This window comes from Barbatula barbatula (assembly GCF_947034865.1).
Source record: "Barbatula barbatula genome assembly, chromosome: 11".
Classification (NCBI taxonomy): Eukaryota; Metazoa; Chordata; class Actinopteri; order Cypriniformes; family Nemacheilidae; genus Barbatula; species Barbatula barbatula.
In genome coordinates, this window is record NC_136774.1 from 17,553,429 (window position 1) to 17,576,619 (window position 23,191).

The following is a 23,191-nucleotide window of genomic DNA, read 5'->3' on the forward strand; positions in this document are numbered from 1 at the left end:
TTATGCTACTAAAGCACCATGATATTGTATCCAGAACCGAATAGAGATGTTAAATGCTGTTGAGGGTGTGTTCAGCCTTTCTGCTTGTAGGATGACTATATCACTAACTTTGCTGCCATCCAGTCACAGGAGGGTCTGCATCCTGTATCTCACACCTCTCTTCAGCATAACTGCTACAAACTTGAATCATCATGAAGGGCGATAAGTTAAACTATCTATCATTGTGATAGGGGTGTGTGGACAGTCTGTGGTTGTCAGTGGATGTAGAAAGCATTCAACTTCTCGTCTCACCTAAAGGCGAGTTTGAGGAAGTGATATCTGCTCACAGACTGTTTCCCTTCGCTGCACTTTCTGCCCTTGTGCTCTACAGTCTGACGGTCATGGCTGGGTGCTGAGAAACCTTTGGATTTGTCAAACTCACTACACTGATCGCCCAAAGAGAAGATCCACGGGGAGGAGAATAAGCACATCAATACAATGGTAAAGAAAACTGTTTATTTGTCACTTCTGTTTTATATGCTTGTGGCTTATTTTATTGAAGATGAAGCCTCAGATAAGCTTGGACTTACAAGACAGTGACTGTTATAGAATAACATATTATTAAAGTTGAAGCACAAAATAATTTAACTGAGCTTTTTTTATGCATATAGCAATATATTTTATTGTTTACTCACAAGCTAAATCTGAATGTCAAAAGCAACATTTTCTTAAAGAAAAGATTGAGACGACTTGTGTAGATCGACAGAACAGCACCACATACAGTCACAGGGTTTGTAAGGAATTCCGACAGCTCCTTAAATGGAAACCAATTGACTCTGTTTAAATTATGCTTTAATGTTCTGCATCTGCACATTTTGGGTGGAGCACATTTGTTGTTGAAAGACGCTGTTCACATTTCCTTTGCTGCTGAAGGTTTTCCTGAGTTCACCTAGTTGTCTGAAAGCTTCTCGGAGCTAAAAGGCGCTCTGACGGAAGTGAATGTTTAACTGGTACATTGAGGCTCAAGCAAGATTTTTCGCAACAGCATCTAGAGTTTGCTGGGTGGGAGGGAAGTGAAGATATGTGTCAGAGGGGACTGGTGGTTCCTGTCTTGGTATACTTCCTCACGTCTTCACTTTTATGGTGTCTGTATTTCAGTCTATGCTAAAACATCCTCTATAGGTGGCCTGCAGCTTCTGACAGTCCGAGGATGGATGCAACATCACTGGTAGTCAGATTGTTTCAAAGGATGCAGGATACATTGTAGCCCTCAAACCTGAGAAGTGGGAAGAATGTCGCTCATTTGGAAGTGGACTCTTTCCCAGCTGTCTCCCACTTTAATGTAGAACCGGTAATAAGTGGAAAATGCTTGAACTGTGGAAAATGCTGCTTGCCTTATTTAGAAAGTCTCTGATTCTCTAATCCAAAATTGGCCAATGCGAAACCCCCTGCAAAGCATTGTGAGTCATAATGAGATTAAAGAATTATCTGACGTTCTCTAATAAATACAAAAAGAGGAAATACATCGATCCGGATGCAACAATTCACATGACAAGTCAGACTTCAATCACACTTCATTGACGTTCTGTATAATGACACAGTGTAGATACAGCTGGGAGAGATTTAACAGTGTAAATGTGGCAACTGTGGCTAAACTCTAAATCTAATGCTTAGCTACTAAAGCTACTTATAACTTGTACCTCAGATAAATACAAACATTGGAAGAACCCCTTGTGATGTTGGAGCTCTGTTTAAAACACAGGAATTCAGACCACAAACCCAGAAATCTGGTGAAACGGATCAAAAGCAAAGAAGACTTAATGGTGTCATGAATTAAGAAATCTATTTTAATCTGAGCTTTCTTACTCATCGTCTTCAAACTCATCGTATTCAAACGAACAACCTATAAGCGTAAGAACTGAAGACGTCCTGATGCCATAAATTATGCAATTTAACACCGCCTCCACAGAAGAATAGCAACGACAACTTCTCTAGCCACCGTCCACTGGTTGCAAAGTTAAAGAAAAAAACTTTAGCCATTTACAAATTACACAGTCCCGCATTTGTGATGATTGACAAACTGGGAACCTTAGCAACATTTTTTTTTTGTTTAAACGAAACTACGGCTGATGCGCCCTGTGTTGTGTTTATGCTCGGAAGGCTGCATCACACAGAGCTCTTTTGCAGTGTTGCCATGTTTGTTATTTAAAAGCTCTTTATGCTTTGTTGTTCTTAGATCAAAAAGCCTCGGCATTTAGGTCTTAATAAATGGATTTTGAGATTTTCTCTTATGTATTATATATAATCGATTTGCATTTTAAGGATTATTTTTTTGTCTTGTCTTGATTGGATGTTTTGTAAGAGGGTTGTGCTATAATGCTATGTAATACATTAAAATGTAACACACAGCTGGTCTATGGTCTTTGTATATGTGTTACCTACTTCATGCTAACTATTTGTGGTTTCCTGTAACAATTACCACATGCAACCGCCTTTCAGACATTTAAATAAATCCACTTTATGTTTCAGAGGACTGGGCCTCTTTTTAACATACGTTGGAAAAACGTTGTAATTAGAAGATAGTCAACAAAAATCAGTCTAATAAATAATTTATTTACCCTCATGTTATTGAACAGCTATATATGACGCTTTCTTCTGTGTAACACAAAAGACGATATTTTGAGAAATTAGAAGTTGTTTGTGTCAATACAATGGAAGTCAATGGGGTTCAATGTTGTTTGGTTACCAGCCTTCGTTTGCAAAAGAAGTCATATAGGTTTGATATGACTTGAGGTTGAATAAGAAGAAACAAAGAAAGAATTAAAAAAATTTGGGTTGACCTTTGCCTGAATGTTAGACCTTACATAAATCTGCGATCATCAAATTCCCTGCAAACATTTGTTTTTAGACAACATTGGTGTCAACTCAATATGATTATGACTTTCTGACTTGGTTTCTCACGTTCCCTGTTAAGAATACATGCAGACTCCCCTCTCAGTTCAAGTTTTAGCTTCTCTTCTTCTCTATGTGCAATCATAAATGGTTCAATTTGGTGGTCAAAACTTCAGTAACCAGTAAGGCTGAAAGAGGAACTGGATGCTGTTAGTCTCTTCTTGAAAACGCTGTCAGTTTTCCAAAGGCAAGGTAATTAACCTGAATATTAATGCTACATCCCAATCTCTGTTTATGCACCTTCTCTCACAACCATTATATATATATATTATAGCACAAAAAAACCCTGAACATACTCAACTGTAGGTTCTTTGTTAACATGTGCTGTAGCACATTCACACCACATACCGGGGACCTCGCACCATGACCACTTTACAGAAAACGGGCTTACTTTCTTAAAGAGCCCAGAACACTTGAATACAATATATTTAAATGAGCATTTACCACAATGATCTACAGTTAGATTTAGCACACTGACCAAGTTCCTGTTTTAAAACAAGACATTGTTTCCTGGTTGTTTGTCTTTGTAATCTTGAAAATGTAGTAAGCTCGGCATTTGAAAAGTTACTTTCTGGAATATTTATTTTGGTACCGAACAGCCACATTTCACAATCAATTCCTGATGGATGAAACACCCATCCATTCTATGAATGAATGATCTACAGGACATATGTTCATATACAATGCCAAATTGTGTTTTTTTTGCTGTATTTTCTACATTTATGCATTTGGCAGACACTTTTATCCAAAGCGACTTACATTGCATTATACAATAGATTTGTTTCTAAGTATGTGCCATCCCCTGGGAACCCACGACCTTGGAGTTGCTAGCACCATGCTCTAAACATTGAGCTATGGTAAAAGCTAATGACTGAAATTCTTATGACTGTTTTTTTTCTAAGCACTATGTATGCTAAATGCTTCTCTGAATACTATTTTCCCATTCGGTCTCTCTTTCAGGCCAGTAAGTACCACTGGCAGAGTCAAAATGTCAAACAGAGCGGTGTGGATGACATGGTGCTTCTGTCCAAGATCACTGAAGATGCCATCGTGGAAAATCTCAAAAAGAGATACATGGACGACTACATCTTTGTATCCTTTTAATCAACAGATTAAAAACAAAATAATTAAGTTGAATGTCTAAATGCATTGCATCTTTCACAAAGAATCTTGAGAAGACAAGCAAATATAATGTTTTTTTACTTTGAATGATTCACAATTCCACTTATATTAATATTTTCCAAATTGAAATAAAACAAAACTACACTGAATTAGTTCATATCTCCTGAACTCAAATCTAAAGACGTACATAGGGGCTGTATTGATCTCAGTGAATCCATTTAAACAGATGCCATACTTCACCGAGCATGAGATCGAACTCTACCAGGGAGCTGTACGTCCACATTCAAACAAACACTCTTACTTTAAATATGAATTCATTGTATTTTGATGTCAAATTCACGTCTGTTCATCTTTCTCTCTTCAGGCCCAGTATGAAAACCCACCACATATATATGCTCTGACTGATAACATGTACAGGAACATGATGATAGACAGTGAAAATCAGTGTGTCATTATCAGGTTTGTAAGTTTCAACACCGGCCTGTTTTCCTGTAACTTGCTGCATTCAAAATGAGAGGTCCTTTCATGTAAAAGCCACACGTCGTGAACCTCTCCTGAAAATAAACCGCTGGAGAGCATATATAAGAGAAGGGATTCACTTTTGCTCTTAGTAGTGTTGTAGTACTCGCGACCGGCCTCAAGACCATTTTATGATGGTCTTGGTCTTGTCTCTGTCTCGACTGTCTTTGGTCTCGGTCTTATCTTGGTCTCAGACTAAGTGGTCTTGGGATTTTATTTCAATACCCCTCAATTCCACAACTGTGGGAATTACACTAAATTGCTGGAGCATTGTCTGATTTATGTGTTAACATCATTCATGTGATTGGATGTAAAACTTCTGGCTTTAAAAGCACTCACCACTTGTTCCTTATTTGATAATTCTGTTGCTTTGCTACTCTTACTGCTGGTAAGAGAAGAATGGGGGATTGTCTAAAAGAAATCTGTCAACAAAATAAATACACACAAAGGCCCACAATATCTGATATGTGATTGCAAAAAAGGTACTTGTATGACATCTTGTTTTTTATAACGTCTGATGTGATATTGTTTTTTATAATTATTCAATAAACCTTGAGTTAATAAGTGACTTAGATTTAGACACAATTGAACACAAACAAGTGTTTGTTCTATTTTGGCTAGTCCCAAACAAATCTAGAACAAATCTGAACTTTTGTGCATTTCTGAGCAACACACTTGGTTAGATAAAAAAGCAATGAAACTAAGTCACTGAATGTTTTGTTGAAGGTCATAGATTTACATTTTTTTTATGTTTAGTTGGAATTTTTACCTGCACACATTTTTTTATATGATACAGTAGGTGGTTGATAAAACATCCTATGCGTACATTTCTGCACCATAAATCACCCAAGTTACTTCTATTAAAATTTACTATGACTTTTTTGTGTTTTGCGGATCTTTTGAATTATTTTTGGGAGTGCTGGTCTTGGTCTCAACTCGGTCTTGGTCTGCCTCGGTCTCGGCCCCTTAAAGTCTTGGTCTCGACACCCTCTGGTCTCGGTCTTGTCTGTCTTAGTCTCGGTTTTGGTGGTCTCGTCTACAACACAAGCTCTTAGAGACTCTTAAGGGCTCAGCATTCTACATTAGAAATTGAAAAACAATCTGGTCCGCTCGTTCGTCATTGCAGACATCTTTGTTTTTTGTGTGGCAACGTACGCAGAGGCTTTTTGTAATACGTCATGTAAACCCCGCAGAAACAAAGGTGTACTGGATTGTTCGAAAACACTATACCATCTCTCAACGTTTTCGAGCTTCGTTTTACCCCAAAACGCAAAACGAAAGTGCAATTCTCCTGGACTTTAATGATCTTCAGCTTTGAGAAGACTTTTAACTTAAAATTGTGACATTTTACATTCTAACCACTTAAGTATAATTTACTTTGACTTGACACTAGATGATTTGATGGTTTTGCAATAACCTACTTTTTATTTCATCACAGCCTCTCTTCACAGTTGCGCATATCACCGTGGCTCTAGTGCCATTAATTATTTTATTTTTTTGTCTTTTTCTTGCTTTTGGCAGTCCCTTCCCCTATATGTTTATCACACCCACCAAAAGCTTTGCAGCAGTAGTGGTCACCGTTCTTAGTATAGCTTCCTTCCTGATTTGAAGAACACAGGCTGAAGACTGAAGATCTGAATAACCAGACAGCATTACTGAATAACAGAATCTCTAAAAAGAGTTAAACTTCCAAGGCATGATGACCCAAACATTGGATTTCCTGGACCTTCATTCTGAGGCACAGCCAATGAAATAAAGCATTTGTGTGTAACATGACGTTTTAGCAGTCTGTTTTTTCAGGGTTTGCATCTCTTTGAAGAAGCATTTAATAAAGAATAGGTGGGGTTAAATAAATTTATTAACCACAGCTTCCTGTGATAGTGCTGAAAGCATTCAATAGTTTGTGTGAAAATTTAATTGTGAAAATTAATTCATGAATCTTGAATCTGGTACATGACTTTTCTGAGCATGGGGTCGATTCCCATTGAATGTGCTTACTTGTACTTTGCTTATCACTGTAGATTGCTTTAAATACAGGTAAAATGAATGTAAATGCATATATTTTGCGTTTACCTGTCTTTTGAATGTGTGTCCAGTGGAGAAAGTGGGGCAGGAAAGACAGTTGCTGCTAAGTACATTATGGGCTACATATCTAAAGTGTCAGGGGGAGGAGCCAAAGTACAGGTAACGTCTTCTTTGAAAATCTTCTTTTCAAAGTCCTTTCAATATTTATTCGGAGCCCTGAAACCTCCTTTGTGTTGTTTGTGTTTTTTAGCATGTGAAGGACATTATCCTGCAATCGAATCCTCTACTGGAAGCATTTGGCAACGCAAAGACAGTCCGCAACAACAATTCAAGTCGATTCGTATGTTTCCCACTCCTAATATATCTTCTCAATTTCCAACACTCTTGAGGATGTGTTGATCAGTAAAACAATGTTTGTGTTATGCTATTCAACACATTGTGTATAATTTTAGCACGTTTGTGAAATATTTAAAAGTATATTTAGTATTAGATTGTGTTGTCCCAGAAATAACACAGTGGTGTGTTCAGTTAAGGACATTTTATTAAGTAAGATTTAAATAAAAAATAAGAGTGAAATGAAAAAAAAGTTCCAGTTTTTTAAGTATACTTTATGCAGTAAGTATACTTATATCAATGTACTGTTTCAAAACTACTTGGGACTAAATTGCCCCACGTTTTAGTTTATAAAAGTGAACTTTTAAGTACTTTAAGTGTAACAGTAGCAGCAACTAGACGTAAACTTATAGGGATACTGATAGTTTACTACTGTTTAATACTGTACTTGTAGCACTTTTTTATCATGACAGTACACTTTGAAGTTTACTCTGTAAACTATTAGCTTTGTAGTTTTCATGCTGTATATTTATACATTTTAAGTAAACTTAACATCATAGTTTACTTTTCAAATATTATAAAGTATACATAATATCATGTTAGTAAGAATATGTATATTTATACTATTTATGGATTATACTGTTACTATACTTAAACATATAAATAAGCTTTATTATTAATCTTTTAATAGGCTACTCAATCTAAAGAGAAAACACCACTACACAACAAGTTTATACATAAAAAACTTAATTATGCTTTGAAGTGGACAAGTATATATCCTTCGAAAGAATGAGTCCAAACATAGGCCAAATATATTGTTTCTAAATACATAAAAAGTATACATTCTTTTTTTGAGTTTTTAAAGAGATACAGCATACTAACAGCCTCTTAAACCTATTATTTGTAAGGTTTGTAACAGTGGTTTGATTGACAGGGTAAATACTTTGAGATTCAGTTCAGTAGAGGAGGAGAACCAGATGGAGGGAAGATCTACAACTTTCTCCTGGAAAAATCAAGAGTCGTGAGTCAGAATGAGAATGAGAGGAACTTTCACATTTTCTATCAGGTAAATCAGGAGTTTTTAAGAAGATTTCGTTTACTCCTTGTTGCCGTACACAAGTTTATCTTGTACAAATTTAAATAAACTATAGAATAAACATTTTGTTTCTCTCTTTTGCTAGCTTATAGAGGGAGGCTTGCCTCAGCAGAAAGAACAGTTAGGAATTATGACCCCAGATTACTATTGCTATCTGAACCAGTCTGGCACCTACAAAGTGGATGGAACCAATGACAGCAAGGACTTCCAGGAAACTATGGTAGATCTTTGCATATAACATAATGACTTTCAAGCTGTCAGTTTCCTTTCGGAGTGAGCAGTGACCCCACCGTTGTTGATGTGTATTTGTGACTTTGTCAACAGGAAGCAATGCAGGTGATTGGCATACCAGCGCCGTTTCAAAGTCAGGTGCTGCAGATAGTAGCTGGCATCTTACACCTGGGCAACATCAGCTTTGTGGAAGCTGGAAACTATGGTCAGGTGGAGAGCACAGACTGTGAGTGAAATGTGCACACTTGATAAACAATGTCTTGTCCGTAATTGGGGACATTTCAACCTTTTTCCACCATCACCGAACACACAAGATTTCTAATATTGGTGACTTCTACTCTTTTATTGGAGTGTTCTGTTCTGTTCCACCTTCTCATCCCAGTGTTAGCATTTCCAGCGTACCTTCTGGGCATCGATCAGAAAGGTCTACAGGAGAAACTCACCAGCCGGAAAATGGACTCCAAATGGGGTGGCAAGTCAGAATCCATCGATGTGACTCTAAACAGGGAACAAGCGTGCTACACACGTGACGCTCTTGCCAAAGCTCTGTACACGCGTCTGTTTGACTACCTAGTTGAGGTTAGGAAACAGCATACGGCTGTAAACACGTGGCTATACTGTTACCTTCAGTGACTTGAGTTAGAGAATTGTTTTTTCTGTTGTTAGGCAATTAACAAAGCCATTCAGAAACCTGTAGAAGAGCTCAGCGTTGGAGTTCTTGATATTTATGGATTTGAGATTTTTCAGGTAAATATTCACCTCAAGTTTTGTCATTTTATTTATATTTATACAATTAAGGCCGTTTTAAATAGAGATGCACCGATATGTTGGCTTATAATCGGTATCAGTCCATAAAAGCAATTGATCACACTATCGGCCGATAGTTGAAAAACAGCCGATGATCGGGGATCGCGAAAATGTTAAGAAACATCACCAGTTTAACATAAATGAATACCATTCAGAATGTTACGAAATATGAATTTGATCTTTCAGAATCAGTTTCGGTTTCAGCAGATATCACGCAGATATAATGCTCTTGTTGTGCATTATGTGTTCAATTGAAGCTTTTTTCACCCATATTTTCATCTGTATTATCTGAATAGCCAAATTAATAATAAAGGTGTTAATTTAACCCTCTCTTTCGGTCTTACTCCAGAAAAATGGTTTCGAGCAGTTTTGTATCAATTTTGTGAACGAGAAGTTGCAGCAGATCTTTATTGAGTTAACACTGAAAGCTGAACAGGTACAAAAACATGGGCACATGTATATATTTTATGTTTATGAGGACTTGATGTCTCTTATCATTCTTCTTTACTGTCCACAGGAAGAGTATGTACAAGAGGGCATCAAATGGAAACCCATTGAATATTTTAACAACAAAATTGTGTGTGACTTAATAGAAAATAAACTGGTAAGACATCAGAGTTTTTTGTAATATGCTCTTAATATAACAGAATAAATCTACATTTTAATCTAAACAAAATATCTTAAGATAAAACATATCCTTATATTGACATACTATTTCTGTACACTGTAATATGATTTTCTCTTCAATCCCAGAATCCCCCGGGTATTATGAGTGTGCTGGATGATGTGTGTGCCACCATGCATGCTAAAGGAGAAGGTGCTGACATGAATTTACTTCAGAAGCTTCAGGCTGCTGTGGGGACACATGAACATTTCAACAACTGGAACTCTGGTTTCGTCATTCACCACTACGCCGGCAAGGTGTGTATTGAGAAAAATTGGCTAAATATCAATATCAGAAGTTGTTTGGCTCTGGTCTGGCAAACTTTGATGATCATATTTTTCTGATATAGGTGTCGTATGATATCAACGGTTTCTGTGAAAGAAACAGAGATGTGCTTTTCTCTGATCTCATTGAACTAATGCAAGGCAGCGAATAGTAAGTATTATCTCACAATTTTGTTTTATGCCTGAGCATTGTTTATTTTCCACTCCTTTTTATTAATATTTGTTGTAGAAGTCTGGGCATAATAAGGTAAAGCATAGAAAGGTTATGCAATGCAACAGAGCTACAAAACAAAGACAGATGAGCATTATGAGTTTTCCAGAAAAAACTTACATACTCGCTTTTATTATAACCTTAATGAACGTATACCAAACATCCAGAAGTATTTCTTTCTGTGGTACTGTAGTGACTTCATCCGAAGCCTCTTCCCAGAAAACCTCAACACGGATAAAAAGAGCAGACCAACCACAGCAAGCTCAAAGATCAAAGTAAGTCCAACTGTCCTTAATAAACTCCTTATACTTCTGCGGATCAGCACACCAGTCACATTTTCCATGTTTGGAATCCAAATAAAAGAATATAATAGTTTCTTATGGAATCACTGTTTGGTTCACAGAGACAGGCCAATGAACTGGTCAGCACACTGATGAAGTGCACGCCGCATTACATCCGCTGCATTAAACCCAATGAGACCAAGAGACCAAAAGACTGGGAGGAGAGCAGGTGAGTTGACCACTTGTAGCATCATAAATTCACAGATTCACAGATGAAGAACAAATTATTGCAGATTGTAGAAAAAATGCTTTATACATTTCTGTTTGTCACAAAAGAAGATATTTTTAAGAATGTAGGAATGCAAATGTCATTTTCTCTACTGTGGTAGTCAATGGTGGCCAAGAATTGTTTGGTAACTAGCATTCTTTCAAATATCTTTCTCTGTCGTAACCATAAAGAAAATTATACAGATTTGGAACAAATTGAGCAGGAGTAGGTAATGACAGAATCAATATTTTGGGGTGAACGGTCCCTTTAATTTAATAAGTTATCAGGTCTAATGACTTGTAAGGTCAATTTGATTGTACTGAAAGGGGAAGTTCACCCAAAATTCGACTTTGTGTAATTGTTTAATATGACGTTAAAAATGTTTAAAGAGTTTTTGCCATCTTCGGACCACAAATTAAGATATTTAGGTGACATCCAAGAGATTTCCCGGCCTCCTCATAGACATCATGGTGTCAGTTTTAGCCAAGGTTCCAGAAAAGTACTAAAGACATCGTTAAATTGGTCCATCCGCTCATAGTGGCTCATTAGATTTTTTTTTTAAGCGATGAGAATGCTTTATGTGCGAAAAACTAAACAAAATACAGATCAATATGTTCTCCTCTGTCTTGTCTCTGTATCGTGCGTTCGAACGCGGCATGGGGCTTGCCTCTATTGGACGCCGGTGCTCTGACTCACAACACAGTGCTTTCGTCCAAGAAGACAAAGAAGGAGTGCTCTTGTGAACGCGCGCCATACACTGACAAGACAGAGGAGAATATATCAATAAAAGATGATATTTTGGTTTGTATTTCGCACATAAAGCATTCTCATCCCTTCAAAAAAATTCAACTGAACCACTATACGTGGATGTACCAATTTAACAATGTCTTTAGTACTTTTCTGGACCTTGGCAAAAACTGACACCATGATGTCTATGAGCCTGGAAATCTCTCGGATGTCACCTAAATATCTATATTTGTGCTCCGAAGACGTCGGAAGTTCTCTAAACATGTTTGACGTCATGTTGGTGATCACTAAGTTGATTTTTGGGTGAACTTCCCCTTTAAAAATGTGAGGCAGCATTTTTTCCGCATTGAGTAATATTGTCTGTCCTATAAAGGCTATAATAGCATTATTAGAGTCTATAAAATGCCAAGACACTAAACAAACTCAAACTCAAAATGTAATAAACTTTGATGGTCCTCTATCCTAGAGCTAAACATCAGGTGGAATATCTTGGTTTACGGGAAAATATCAGGGTGCGACGTGCTGGTTTTGCCTATCGCAGAATCTTCCCGAAGTTTTTACAAAGGTATGTTTTACATCAATTTTAGGATCAGTTCAAAGATAAATAAATGCTGGAATTGGGCAGATTTTTTCACAACTTTCCTTCGTGTTTGTATGCATTAATTCCATAAATGGTCACCTTTGTTAGGTACGCCATCCTAACTGCAGAGACGTGGCCGTGTTGGCGGGGTGCAGAACAGCAGGGCGTTTTGCACCTCTTGCAATCTGTGAACATGGATACCGACCAGTATCAAATGGGCCGCAGTAAAGTCTTCATCAAGAACCCAGAGTCGGTGAGGATCTTAAATCACTAAACAGCCCCAAAATAATAAGACCTAAATACATCACCTGTTTAGTCAATCTGACAGCAGGGTATAAATAAACTTGACCTTTAACAGGATTTATTGTTCCAACCCCATTTCTTCTAACCGTAGCTATTTTTGCTGGAGGAGATGCGAGAAAGGAAGTTCGACACGTTTGCCAGAACCATCCAGAAGGCATGGAGAAAATACATTGCCAGGAAGAAATATGAACAAATGAGGGAGGAGGGTAAGTGCGAGAAAAAGCGATGAGTGATACGTTTACAATCTGTAAAAAAGCTGTTTGTTTTAGGTTTGCTCATTTATGGATAACACTTATAGCATGTGAATAAACAGGAAGACTCAAGGCAGAAGTAGATTTATGCAACTTTACTCATATCTCATCTCAAAAGTATCTGTATGACTATCATCAGATCTGTCAAACTCTGTGTGTAAAGGCCATGGGGTTTCACTGATTGTGCAACCCCCCCCCCCCCCCCCCCCCCCCTCTCTGTCTCTTATTCAGCATCTCACATACTGTATAACTTTAAAGAGCGCCGCAAGAATAGTATCAACAGAAACTTTGTTGGAGATTACCTGGGCATGGAGGAGAGGCCTGAACTTCGACAGTTCTTGACCAAGAGGGAGCGGGTTGACTTTGCAGACTCTGTTAACAAGTTTGACCGCAGATTCAAGGTGAGAAACTCACAAGCACAAATCAAACAGAAAGAAAGATACAGTGACAGACTCTGTTCTGTCAAACAGAAACAACGTGTATAAGCATGAGTGTATCCAAAAGGTGCGGTGAGCTATTTTTATTTAAGTGTAGCGACAGATGCTTTTTTCACTAAGTTGTTGGTTCCGTTTACACTAAATGAAAATAGCAGCATTTCTTAGAGATATGCTGTGTTCACTAACCGAAAATAGCTGTATTTTCTTTGGATTAAGTAGAAATAGTAGTTAGATGCTATTGGTACTTATACATTGTGCGTAGATAACGTTACAATTTGCACCTCAGTATTGTTGTGCATTACATTTACACATTTGGCAGACGCTTTAATCCAAAGCGATTTACATTGCATTATACTATACATTAGTTTCTAAGTATGTGCAATCCCTGGCATCAAACCCATGTTCGTTGCTAAAACCATGCTCTAATCACTGAGCTACAGAAAGCCCAGATTGTACAGAGATAAAGAGTGTAAATCATTATATTTATACAAATTATTACAATGATGGCAATTTATTGAGAGCCCTACACTACCCCTAACCTTAGCCTAAACCTAAACTTTATGAATAAAAAAGTTTTTATTGAAAAAAAATGCCTTTGTGATCTGTAATGTGATAGAAAAGGGTAAAAGAGCGTTTTTAGCGAGAGGTGGATTATAATCCCGGTCTCCAATGCCAAAGCTATACAGACTTTACACTTTATGCCACTGGGCTCATTGTTTGAAATGGCATCATTCTTACACTTTCTCTATTTGTTTCACTCCCAATCACATATTGGTGGGTGGAGCTAGCGTATGGAGTCTGTGCCAACAAGGCGGGCTATTTGTACTCAGTGTACATAGACACTCAGTTTTATGTGTTTTTTCGTTGTTTTTTTCAGACAATAAAAAGGGATCTAATATTGACGCCAAAGTCCATCTATCTAATTGGTCGGGAGAAGGTAAAGAAAGGACCGGAGAAGGGTCAGATAAAAGAAGTTCTGAAGAGAAAGCTGGACATCGGGAGTATCTGTTCGGTTTCCTTGAGGTGTGTTTCGGCACAACATGAACTACAGATATGTGCTTGTTTAAGAAAGGTGCATATGGCGACTGCACCCAAATGGGTGGAGTGAGCCCCAAACAATATGTGACACTGGACCACAGAACCAGTTATAAGGGTCAATTATTTTAAAGCTAAATAAAAAAGCTTTCAATTGATGTATGGGTTTTTTAGGATAGGACAATATTTGGTTGTGATTTAACTATATTGAGAAAATGACCCTCCCGTATGCGTAAAAAGGGAACTACTCAGATGGATAGTTATTTCAGGAAGGAAGTGGATTTTCAGATTTAAACTAAAGATTATGAGGGCACACACGTTTTTAAAGGGACTAACCTACAATGATAAACTATTCACAATTAACGCTGCAATATTTCATGAATATGTTTATTTTTATTTTTCATTTTACTGGAACTTTAAAGTTGTCCATCAGAGGCACTGTAGCAGGCCGTTGCTAAGAAGAAACAGGTTTGTTTTTACGCTCTCTTTTGGCTTACTGCTGTTAATACGTAGAGTAGATTAACCTGAAAGCAGAAATGCTAAACTTTACATAGATACCAAACTCGAGTGGGTGATTCCCAAAGAGTGGGCAGCAGCGCATGTTTGTAGGTGTCTTTCCGGCCAATTTTATTAGTGATTTTGCTGCATCCATTCACCAAAATAAAGTTTTGATATATTAACGGTAGAAGTTTTACAAAGTATCTTCATTGAACATGATCTTTATTTAATGTCCTAATGATTTTTGTCATAAAAATAGGATCAAATCTATAATTTAACTTATTAAACTTGTGTATTACAATTTAGTTAAATTGAACAATATGACACTATTTATTTATACATTTAATTTTTTTATTTAGATACATTTGAAACTTTTTATTTAGTTCATGCTTTAAAACATAAAAAATAAAAAGTTAATTAATAAATCATTTTCAATGACGTTTTATATCACTTTTATAAAAAGCATTTGCCAACTGCTTTTCTTTGTCGTTGAGCCAAATACTTTTCTTTATCCATTTGTCAATCGGATCAAAGAATGCCATTGGACAGTACACATTTGGGTGCATTATTAGACATGATAAAAGATGTTATTTTATTAATCCGGTTAAACCGTTACATTTACATTTAGTCATTTAGCAGACGCTTTTATCCAAAGCGACTTACAGATGAGGAAACATTGGAAGCAATTATAACAACATAGGCAACGAAAATACATAAGTGCATCAAACTAGTCCATTAAAGCCTAGCACAGTATAAAAGCTAAGAATAGTGAGGTTAGTAATGTTTTTTTTATTTTTTTTATGTTTTATTTTTTTTTAAGAAGGAAAGGGAAGAGAATTAGGAAAAACTCAATCAGCAATGTGTTGACGGAAGAGATGCGTTTTTAGGTGTTTTTTAAAGATGGCAACCGAGTCTGCTGATCTTGTAGCAGCTGGTAGATCATTCCACCAATGTGGAACAGATCCAGTGAAGGTACGGGAGAGTGACTTTTTTCCTTTTTGGGATGGTACCACTAGTCGTTGTTCCTTTGCAGACCGCAGTGATCTGGCAGGAACATAGATCTGCATTAGCGAGTGGAGATACGATGGTGCAGATCCGGTGTTGGTCTTGTAGGCCAGGAGCAAAGCCTTGAACTTTATGCGGGCGGCAACAGGGAGCCAGTGTAACCTGATGAAGAGCGGAGTTACATGCGCTCTCTTCGGTTCATTGAAGACCACTCTTGCCGCCGCATTCTGGATCATCTGGAGAGGTTTGATTGTGCAAGCAGGAAGTCCAGCCAGAAGCGCATTGCAATAATCCAGTTTGGACAGGACAAGAGCCTGGACTAGGACTTGCGTAGAGTGCTCCGATAGGAATGGTCTAATTTTCCTAATGTTGTAGAGGATGAATCTACAGGACCGGGTGGTGCTGGCAACATGACTTGTGAGGTTAAGCCGATCATCGATTACCACTCCCAGGTTTCTGGCTGTGCTGGACGGTGTAATCGTTGATGAGCCCAGTTGAATGGCAAGGTTGTGGTGAATCTTTGGGTTGCCCGGGATCACAAGCAGTTCCGTTTTTGCAAGGTTTAGCTGCAGGTGATGATCCTTCATCCAAAGCGAGATGTCACTAAGGCATGCCGCGATGCGAGCAGCGACCGTCGGATCGTCTGGTTTAAATGACAAGTAGAGTTGTGTGTCGTCCGCATAGCAGTGATAGGAGAAGCCATGCTTCTGAATGACCGAGCCGAGGGATGTCATGTAAATGGAGAAGAGTAGCGGTCCAAGCACTGAGCCCTGTGGCACCCCCGTGTTGAGCTGTTGGGATGCGGAGACCTCATCTCTCCAGGATACTCTGAATGACCTACCCGAGAGGTAGGACTCAAACCATTGCAACGCCATTCCAGAGACACCCATAGCACTGAGAGAAGCCAGGAGGATGTGATGATTGACAGTGTCAAAGGCAGCAGACAGATCCAGTAGGATGAGCACAGAAGACATGGATGATGCTTTTGCCAGTCTCAGGGCTTCGATGACTGAGAGCAGTGCAGTCTCTGTGGAATGACCGGTCTTGAACCCAGACTGATTGCTGTCCAGGAGGTTGTTTTGCATGAGAAAGGAGGAGAGCTGATTGAACACAACTCGCTCCAGGGCTTTGGCGATGAAGGGAAGAAGGGAGACAGGCCTGTAGTTTTCTAGCCGTGTAGGGTCCAGGGTGGGTTTCTTTAGAAGCGGTGTGATGCGGGCCTCTTTGAAAGCTGTGGGAAATGTCCCAGTGGTGAGCGAAGAGTTGATGATGTGGGTCAGAGCAGGCACAACCGTTGGAGAGATGGCCTGGAGGAGATGGGTGGGGATGGGATCCAGTGGGCAGGTGGTAGGGTGGTTGGAGCCAATGATCTTTGAGACATCAGCTTCAGACAGAGGAGAAAAGGCAGGGAGCACACACGTGTCAGGGATGTGGGCGGGTTCGACAGATGGTGGCGTAGAGAACTGGCTGCTGATGGCAGTAGTTTTCTTTACGAAGAACGATGCAAAATCAGCAGCTGTTAACTCCGATGAAGGTGCGGGAGCAGGCGGACAGAGGAGAGCAGAGAAGGTTTTGAAGAGCGTTCGAGAGTCCGGAGAGTTGCAGATCCTAGAGTGGTAGTAATCTGTTTTTGCAGAGGTGACATCTACAGAGAAAGAAGAGAGAAGAGATTGGTAGAGAGAGAGGTCTGCAGGGTCTTTTGACTTGCGCCATTTTCTCTCAGCTGACCGGAGGCTGGCGCGATGCTCACGCAGTACATCCGATAACCAGGGAGCCGACGGGGATGGACGGGCTGGTCCAGATGCAAGAGGGCATAGGTTGTCCAAGCAGGATGAAAGCGTGGAACACAGAGTGGCTGTGGCATTGTCTGTATTCAAAAGAGAGAGCTCATCAGAGGGGGGGAGTGCAGAGAGGACAGCAGAGGAAAAACAAGAGGGAGGGAGAGACCGCAGGTTGCGCCGGAAGGTGACCATCGGTGAGACATCTGCGATATCCGGAGCAGTGAGGTCGAGGTCAAGGGTGACGAAGAAGTGATCAGACGTGTGCAGCGGGGTGACCTGAGGGTGATGAGTGGAGCAGTACCTTGTGAAGATCAAATCTAGATGGTTTCCAGACTTGTGGGTTGCTGATGTGGAAACCTGCTCGAGGAGAAATGATGCGGTCAGGTTGACGAAGTCAGCAGCCTGTGGCTTTCCAATGTGGATGTTGAAGTCGCCTAGTACCACCAGGGGAGTACCATCCTCAGGGAAGGATGAAAGAAGCACATCCAGCTCCTCCAAGAAATGTCCAAGCTGACCTGGGGGACGATATATAACTACAACTACTATATAGTTACAGTAGTAAAACATGATATGTATGTGATATAGTAAAACAAATAACACTGCCGTGCATTATACATATAAAATAACAGTAGTCATATAGTACAGGCGCATTGTTTTGATATTTCCCAGGATTTTAAAGTGAATGAGCTGTGTTCGGATCATGTGCATTTAATCTACATTAAGCCTAAATGATTGCTTGACAAACCTTAGTTTTAACAGTTCCGTATGACAATAATTTTACATTCAAGTCCATATCCATTTTTAACTGGTGCCAAAACGTTTCTGTACTCCACGTAAATAGAAAAGTATTTAAATCTGCAGCTCCACCATTCCCTCGTAAGTCTTTGTCGTCGGCTTTAGCCCTCACCAATATGGCGGCGGCGTTGACACAATGACTCTAGGCTGTAATTGAGATGAGATGCAAATCTGGAGTCATAAAAGTTCCCATGTAGAGACAAACTGCGTTGTTATTAACCAAACATGTCAGTCGTACAAGGTGTAACGTTACACCCTGTTACATCACACGTGAGCGGTGCAACAAATGACCATAGAAATCATTAATAACAAGGCGTTTGTCGAATCGTAACAATGTAATGTTAGACAGGGTGTAAATGGATTGCAGCTTTCCTGGCAGCATGACAATCCCAACCTGAGTTTCATCTTCGTCTCTTCTATACCCCTGATTCCCAGCAACACGTTTTCATTTTGCCATCCATAGAAAAAACATTCTGGACTCTCTAGTGAGCAGATAAGTTCAGTGTCATTTGTGTGGTGATTGTGTGTAGAGCTCATGCTGAACTCAGTTTATAACTTTGAATTCTGTTCGGATCTCCAGCTCTGTCTCTCACCACTGTAAAAGAACAATGCGACCATTCTGTGCTGGAGATTGTGTGTGAGATTGATGAAGAGTAATTTGTGTTTTTGTCTGTATGCTTGTTCATACGTGCAGTTTACGAAATTAACTTCTGCCATGTCATGTAGTTATTGTTAGGACTCTGTCCTTCCTGTCTCGAGCTTTCTAGCTCCCTGGGCAGAGTCATGACATTGCCACGTTTTTCGGGTTTCTGTTGTGTTATGTGTGGAGACATGTGGCTTTATGTTGTTACTTGATGCCACGTGTCTTCCTGTTATGTCTCTCAGCCCCACCCTCGTATCTCCTGTAATTTCATTAGGGTTTCATTCCCATCGTCTGTTTTGTGTTTCACTTTCGTTAGGGTTTTATTCCCATCACCTGGGTAGTTGTTTCACCTCGTTATGGTTTCATTCCAATCACCTGTCACCACTCTCCCCATGTAATCACTCCTCGTTAGTGTCTCCCTTTATATAGTCTCAGTGTTGGTGCATTATCTTTTGTCTGATGTTAGTGTTTGTTATCAACGCTCACGGTAGTATCCCCGGTTCTCGTCTTGTTGGACTACCCTCTTTCCTGTTTCAGTTTTGTGAACATTTTGTTTCTAGTGTTTGTTCTTGTTTTTCCCCATTGTGGGTCTTTTATTTAATAAACATTTACCCTTCATCTGCCTGCATCTGGGTTCTGTCCAAACCATTTCGTGACAGTTATGACGCCTCAAGCTATTACATTACTGTTTTAACGCCTGTATGTCTTTCTTGCTGTCCAATGATATTCCGCCTTACAATTACTTCGTATGGCATGTGGGAAAGGAAGTGTATCCTAAAACTAAGCCGAAAGCTGATTGTCTCCCTCTGTACTTTCCAATGGCATTTTTAGACTCGATTGTCAAATGGATAAAGAAAAGAATTTGGCAGAGAGAAAAGCATTTGGCAAATGCTTTTTTTTTAAATTGCATTTAAAAATGATTTATTAATTCACTTTTATTTTGTACGTTTTAAAGTATAAAATAAGTAATCCGTTTTAAATAATACAAATAGTATTATTTAATAAAAAATATATTCATTTATACATATACAAAAAAAAAAATTTAGTGTTTTGGTGTTCAATTAAACTACATTTTAAAACAAGTTGAATAAAACTGTTTAAATTAGTTTGTTAATTTCTCAATTTAAAATGTGATTTATTTGTTTACATTGTCATGTTTAAATTATAAAATTGATCAATTGATCCTTCTTTTATTTCTTATCGGCATTCCCAGTCCTCCATACAGATATACCCGTGCTACTTATGACTGGTTTTGTGGTCCAGGGTCACATATGTCAGTTTTGCTTAAGCAGTAGTTCCCAGTACAAATGCAATTACACAACTTTAAATGAGGAACCCCAAAGAAAAGATCAATATTGTGCGCACTATTTTATATTGAAATCATAATTTAAATACAGTTGTTTCGGTCTGACAGCCTAATAGTTTCAGTGAAATGAACACAATCGGCTAAATATACAACTATTCACACAACTATTTTCACCTCTTTCAAAGCTTTCTGAGTCCGAGCAAATGTTCTCTACATATAAATAGTGTTAACACTTCATTGGGGATGGTGCTTATATGCAACACAAACAACCTCCCAGACCACCACTTCTGCTGTTGCACAAAGTCTCATGCGGAAGTTCAGCCACTGTTTGCAAACTGCAAAGGGGAAATTAACAAACAGGAAATATGTTAATATTTATGTCTCTGTTCTTATTTTCTGCCTTATATGTATGAGGCTCTTTAAGCTTTTGTGGTTGGTGTGCTGGCACATGGTTAGGTATAGAGAAAGAGAAAAAGGAGAACGAGATGGTTTTTTTCAGAGGAATGGTGATTGTTCATTAATCTGTTTGAAGATTATATATCAAAGAAATGGCAGAGATAACCACTGCTTCACCTCTATGATTAAATGCATTATTTGCTCAAAAAGAAATGTAAATATACGGAAAAATAAGGCAATATACTAATTCTATTAAATTTCCATATGTTGGAACTAAGTAATTTTATTTATATAAAATTATATATATAATGTGTGTTATTTAGATACTATTTAGATACTACTATACTATTATAATATTTTCAAATATTAAATTATGTAATATTATATATTGATAGGTAATATGCACGAAAATATATTTCTGCCTTTTATGTTCTTAAAGGCTTGATGGTATTTTTCAGAAGAATGGTGATTGTCCATCACTCTGGTTGAAGATAATCTTCTCCCTTCTGTACTTGAAGGGAGGCAAATACAACACAGTTCTTGAGAAACAAACAGCTTTCAAAAATGAGTGGTCCAGAACATCATAAAAAAGTGGCAAGCACCACTCACATGTTTTCTTTTTTTGCATTTACCTTCCAGCACAAGACAAGATGACTTCTTCATTATTCATGACAATGAGTATGACAGTCTTCTGGAGTCCACGTTTAAGACAGAGTTTCTCAGCTTGCTGTGCAAGCGCTACGAGGAACACACCAAAAGCCGACTATCACTGTCCTTCAGCGACAGGTCCTGATTTAATTGTTTTTATTTTAATGTCATTTACATTGAATTAGTGCAGTCCAACATGGTCTCATGTTGAACAGGCTGGAATTCCATGTGAAGAAAGAAGGATGGGGAGGCGGCGGCACCCGTGTGGTTGTCTTCCAAAGGGGGCAGACGGATGTAGTTCAGATCAAACCTGGAGGAAAGACGCTTTCTATATCTGTAGGAGATGGACTTCCAAAGACATCCAGTAAGTGAATGTGTGAATGGATGGATGGAAATTATTTACAAAATTGTATTGTGTTCTGATGATGTGTTTCTCCAGAGCCAACCAGGAAGAATATGCCACAGGGTAATGTAGGAAGAGCCCCAAAACAACACAGAGGTATAAAAAAAATCTTCATCTAAGTATCTTTAGTGTTGAAACTGAGAAAGCCACAACTAAATATGTTGGTTAATGTTAGAATCGGTTATTCTTAGATCTGTCAATGTCATGAAAATAACACCAGTAAAGCATCGACTCCTCTGAGCCTTTTTACTTTCACACAGGTGGCCATCAAAATGGGGCTGCACAGTTTCCCCGGGCTACTGATCCTCAGCAACAGAGGGATGTCACATACTCCCTCCCCATGAGGCAGAACCCTCCACCCAGCAATGCTCTTGCCAAACTTGGATCCCAGAAGAATCGGAAAGGCTCCAGGCCGGCACAGAATCAGTCCACAAACCTTGATTTCCTCAATGTACCCGATCAGGGCATGTCAGGGTAAAAGAACTTCTGAAAGAACATCTAAAATCCAGTTTTTGTGAATACTGAGTCTAAGAAGGTTCTTTGCTTATCAGAATGCAGAGGAAAAGGAGCATCAGTCAGCGGCCACCCCCGGCCCCCTCAAGCCGACCGAGACCCCAGCCCCGACCGCAAGGCCCACGTTGCAGAGCGCTCTATCAATATGTGGGCCAGGATGTGGATGAAATTAGTTTTGATGTCAATGAAATCCTAGATCTAGTCAAAGAAGGTGAGACCTGGAATTGAGAGAGAATGCCATCATTTAGCCATGTAGGACATGAAACCAAACAACAAATCCATTGTTGCCCTGGAACCAGATTTCAATAAAAGTCACATTGAAAATATGTCACATGAAAAATCATGTCCTTAACCATAATGCATTAAATTTGATGTGTTCTTTGGGTTTTCTGTAGATCCATCAGGCTGGTGGCGAGGGCGGATTCATGGCAGGGAAGGTCTCTTTCCTGGGAACTATGTTGAGAAGATCTGACCTTTTTATGTGACTTTTGACCTCAGACCTCCACCAAATCTCTAGAAATCTGGGAACACTCCAGTCTTAGCCTATGATAAGATCAACAATTTCAAACATACTCAAATTGTCAGTTTTTAATATTTGTTGGTACAATTTGAAGGCTGAGAGGGAGTATACACTGTTTACAAAGACTCTGCGCTGTCCACAGGTGACCACCGGGATGTGCTGTTGTGCGGTGTTCTAGATTTTCAAGAACTGTCTTTAAACCGTAGCATGAATTAACACAATTTTCCAAATGCTTATGTCTAATATACCAAAAACTGTAAATGTAAAAAAATCTGTTTTTAAAATGTATGTTTTTTTATTTTCTATTTTAAACACACATTGTTTTTCTAGGATACTAACAGAATTAAAATGAGTCTTATTAATACGATCATGCTGTATCACGTACAGTAGTATGAACTTTAAATTAGGTCCTGAAAGAAACAATTTTTACATACCATAATTTCAGTCTATATTCTCATATATATATATAAAGAAAATATATAAAAAACTGTGTTGATTATAAATTAGGTATAAAAGAGTTCCTTATTTGTGCTGTACCTAGAGTGGTCCAGTTCAAGG

The 23,191-nt window shown here is 38.6% G+C and overlaps 1 protein-coding gene across 1 annotated transcript; it reads left to right on the forward strand.

Annotated features, from left to right (window-relative positions):
- The first annotated feature begins 242 nt into the window (after window positions 1-242).
- Window positions 243-23,101, forward strand: myo1f (myosin IF). The gene is made up of 28 exons (XM_079467515.1): window positions 243-480; window positions 3,892-4,023; window positions 4,235-4,324; window positions 4,418-4,512; window positions 6,669-6,756; window positions 6,848-6,937; window positions 7,865-7,996; window positions 8,112-8,246; window positions 8,351-8,483; window positions 8,640-8,836; window positions 8,924-9,004; window positions 9,414-9,500; window positions 9,582-9,668; window positions 9,818-9,985; window positions 10,078-10,163; window positions 10,417-10,498; window positions 10,627-10,733; window positions 11,986-12,084; window positions 12,208-12,352; window positions 12,494-12,608; window positions 12,885-13,054; window positions 13,968-14,113; window positions 21,189-21,335; window positions 21,413-21,561; window positions 21,637-21,696; window positions 21,861-22,074; window positions 22,152-22,324; window positions 22,509-23,101. Exons 1-28 carry the CDS (start codon window positions 478-480, stop codon window positions 22,583-22,585), a joined length of 3,288 nt encoding a protein of 1,095 aa, XP_079323641.1. The 5' UTR covers window positions 243-477; the 3' UTR covers window positions 22,586-23,101.
- Window positions 23,102-23,191: the final 90 nt, after the last annotated feature.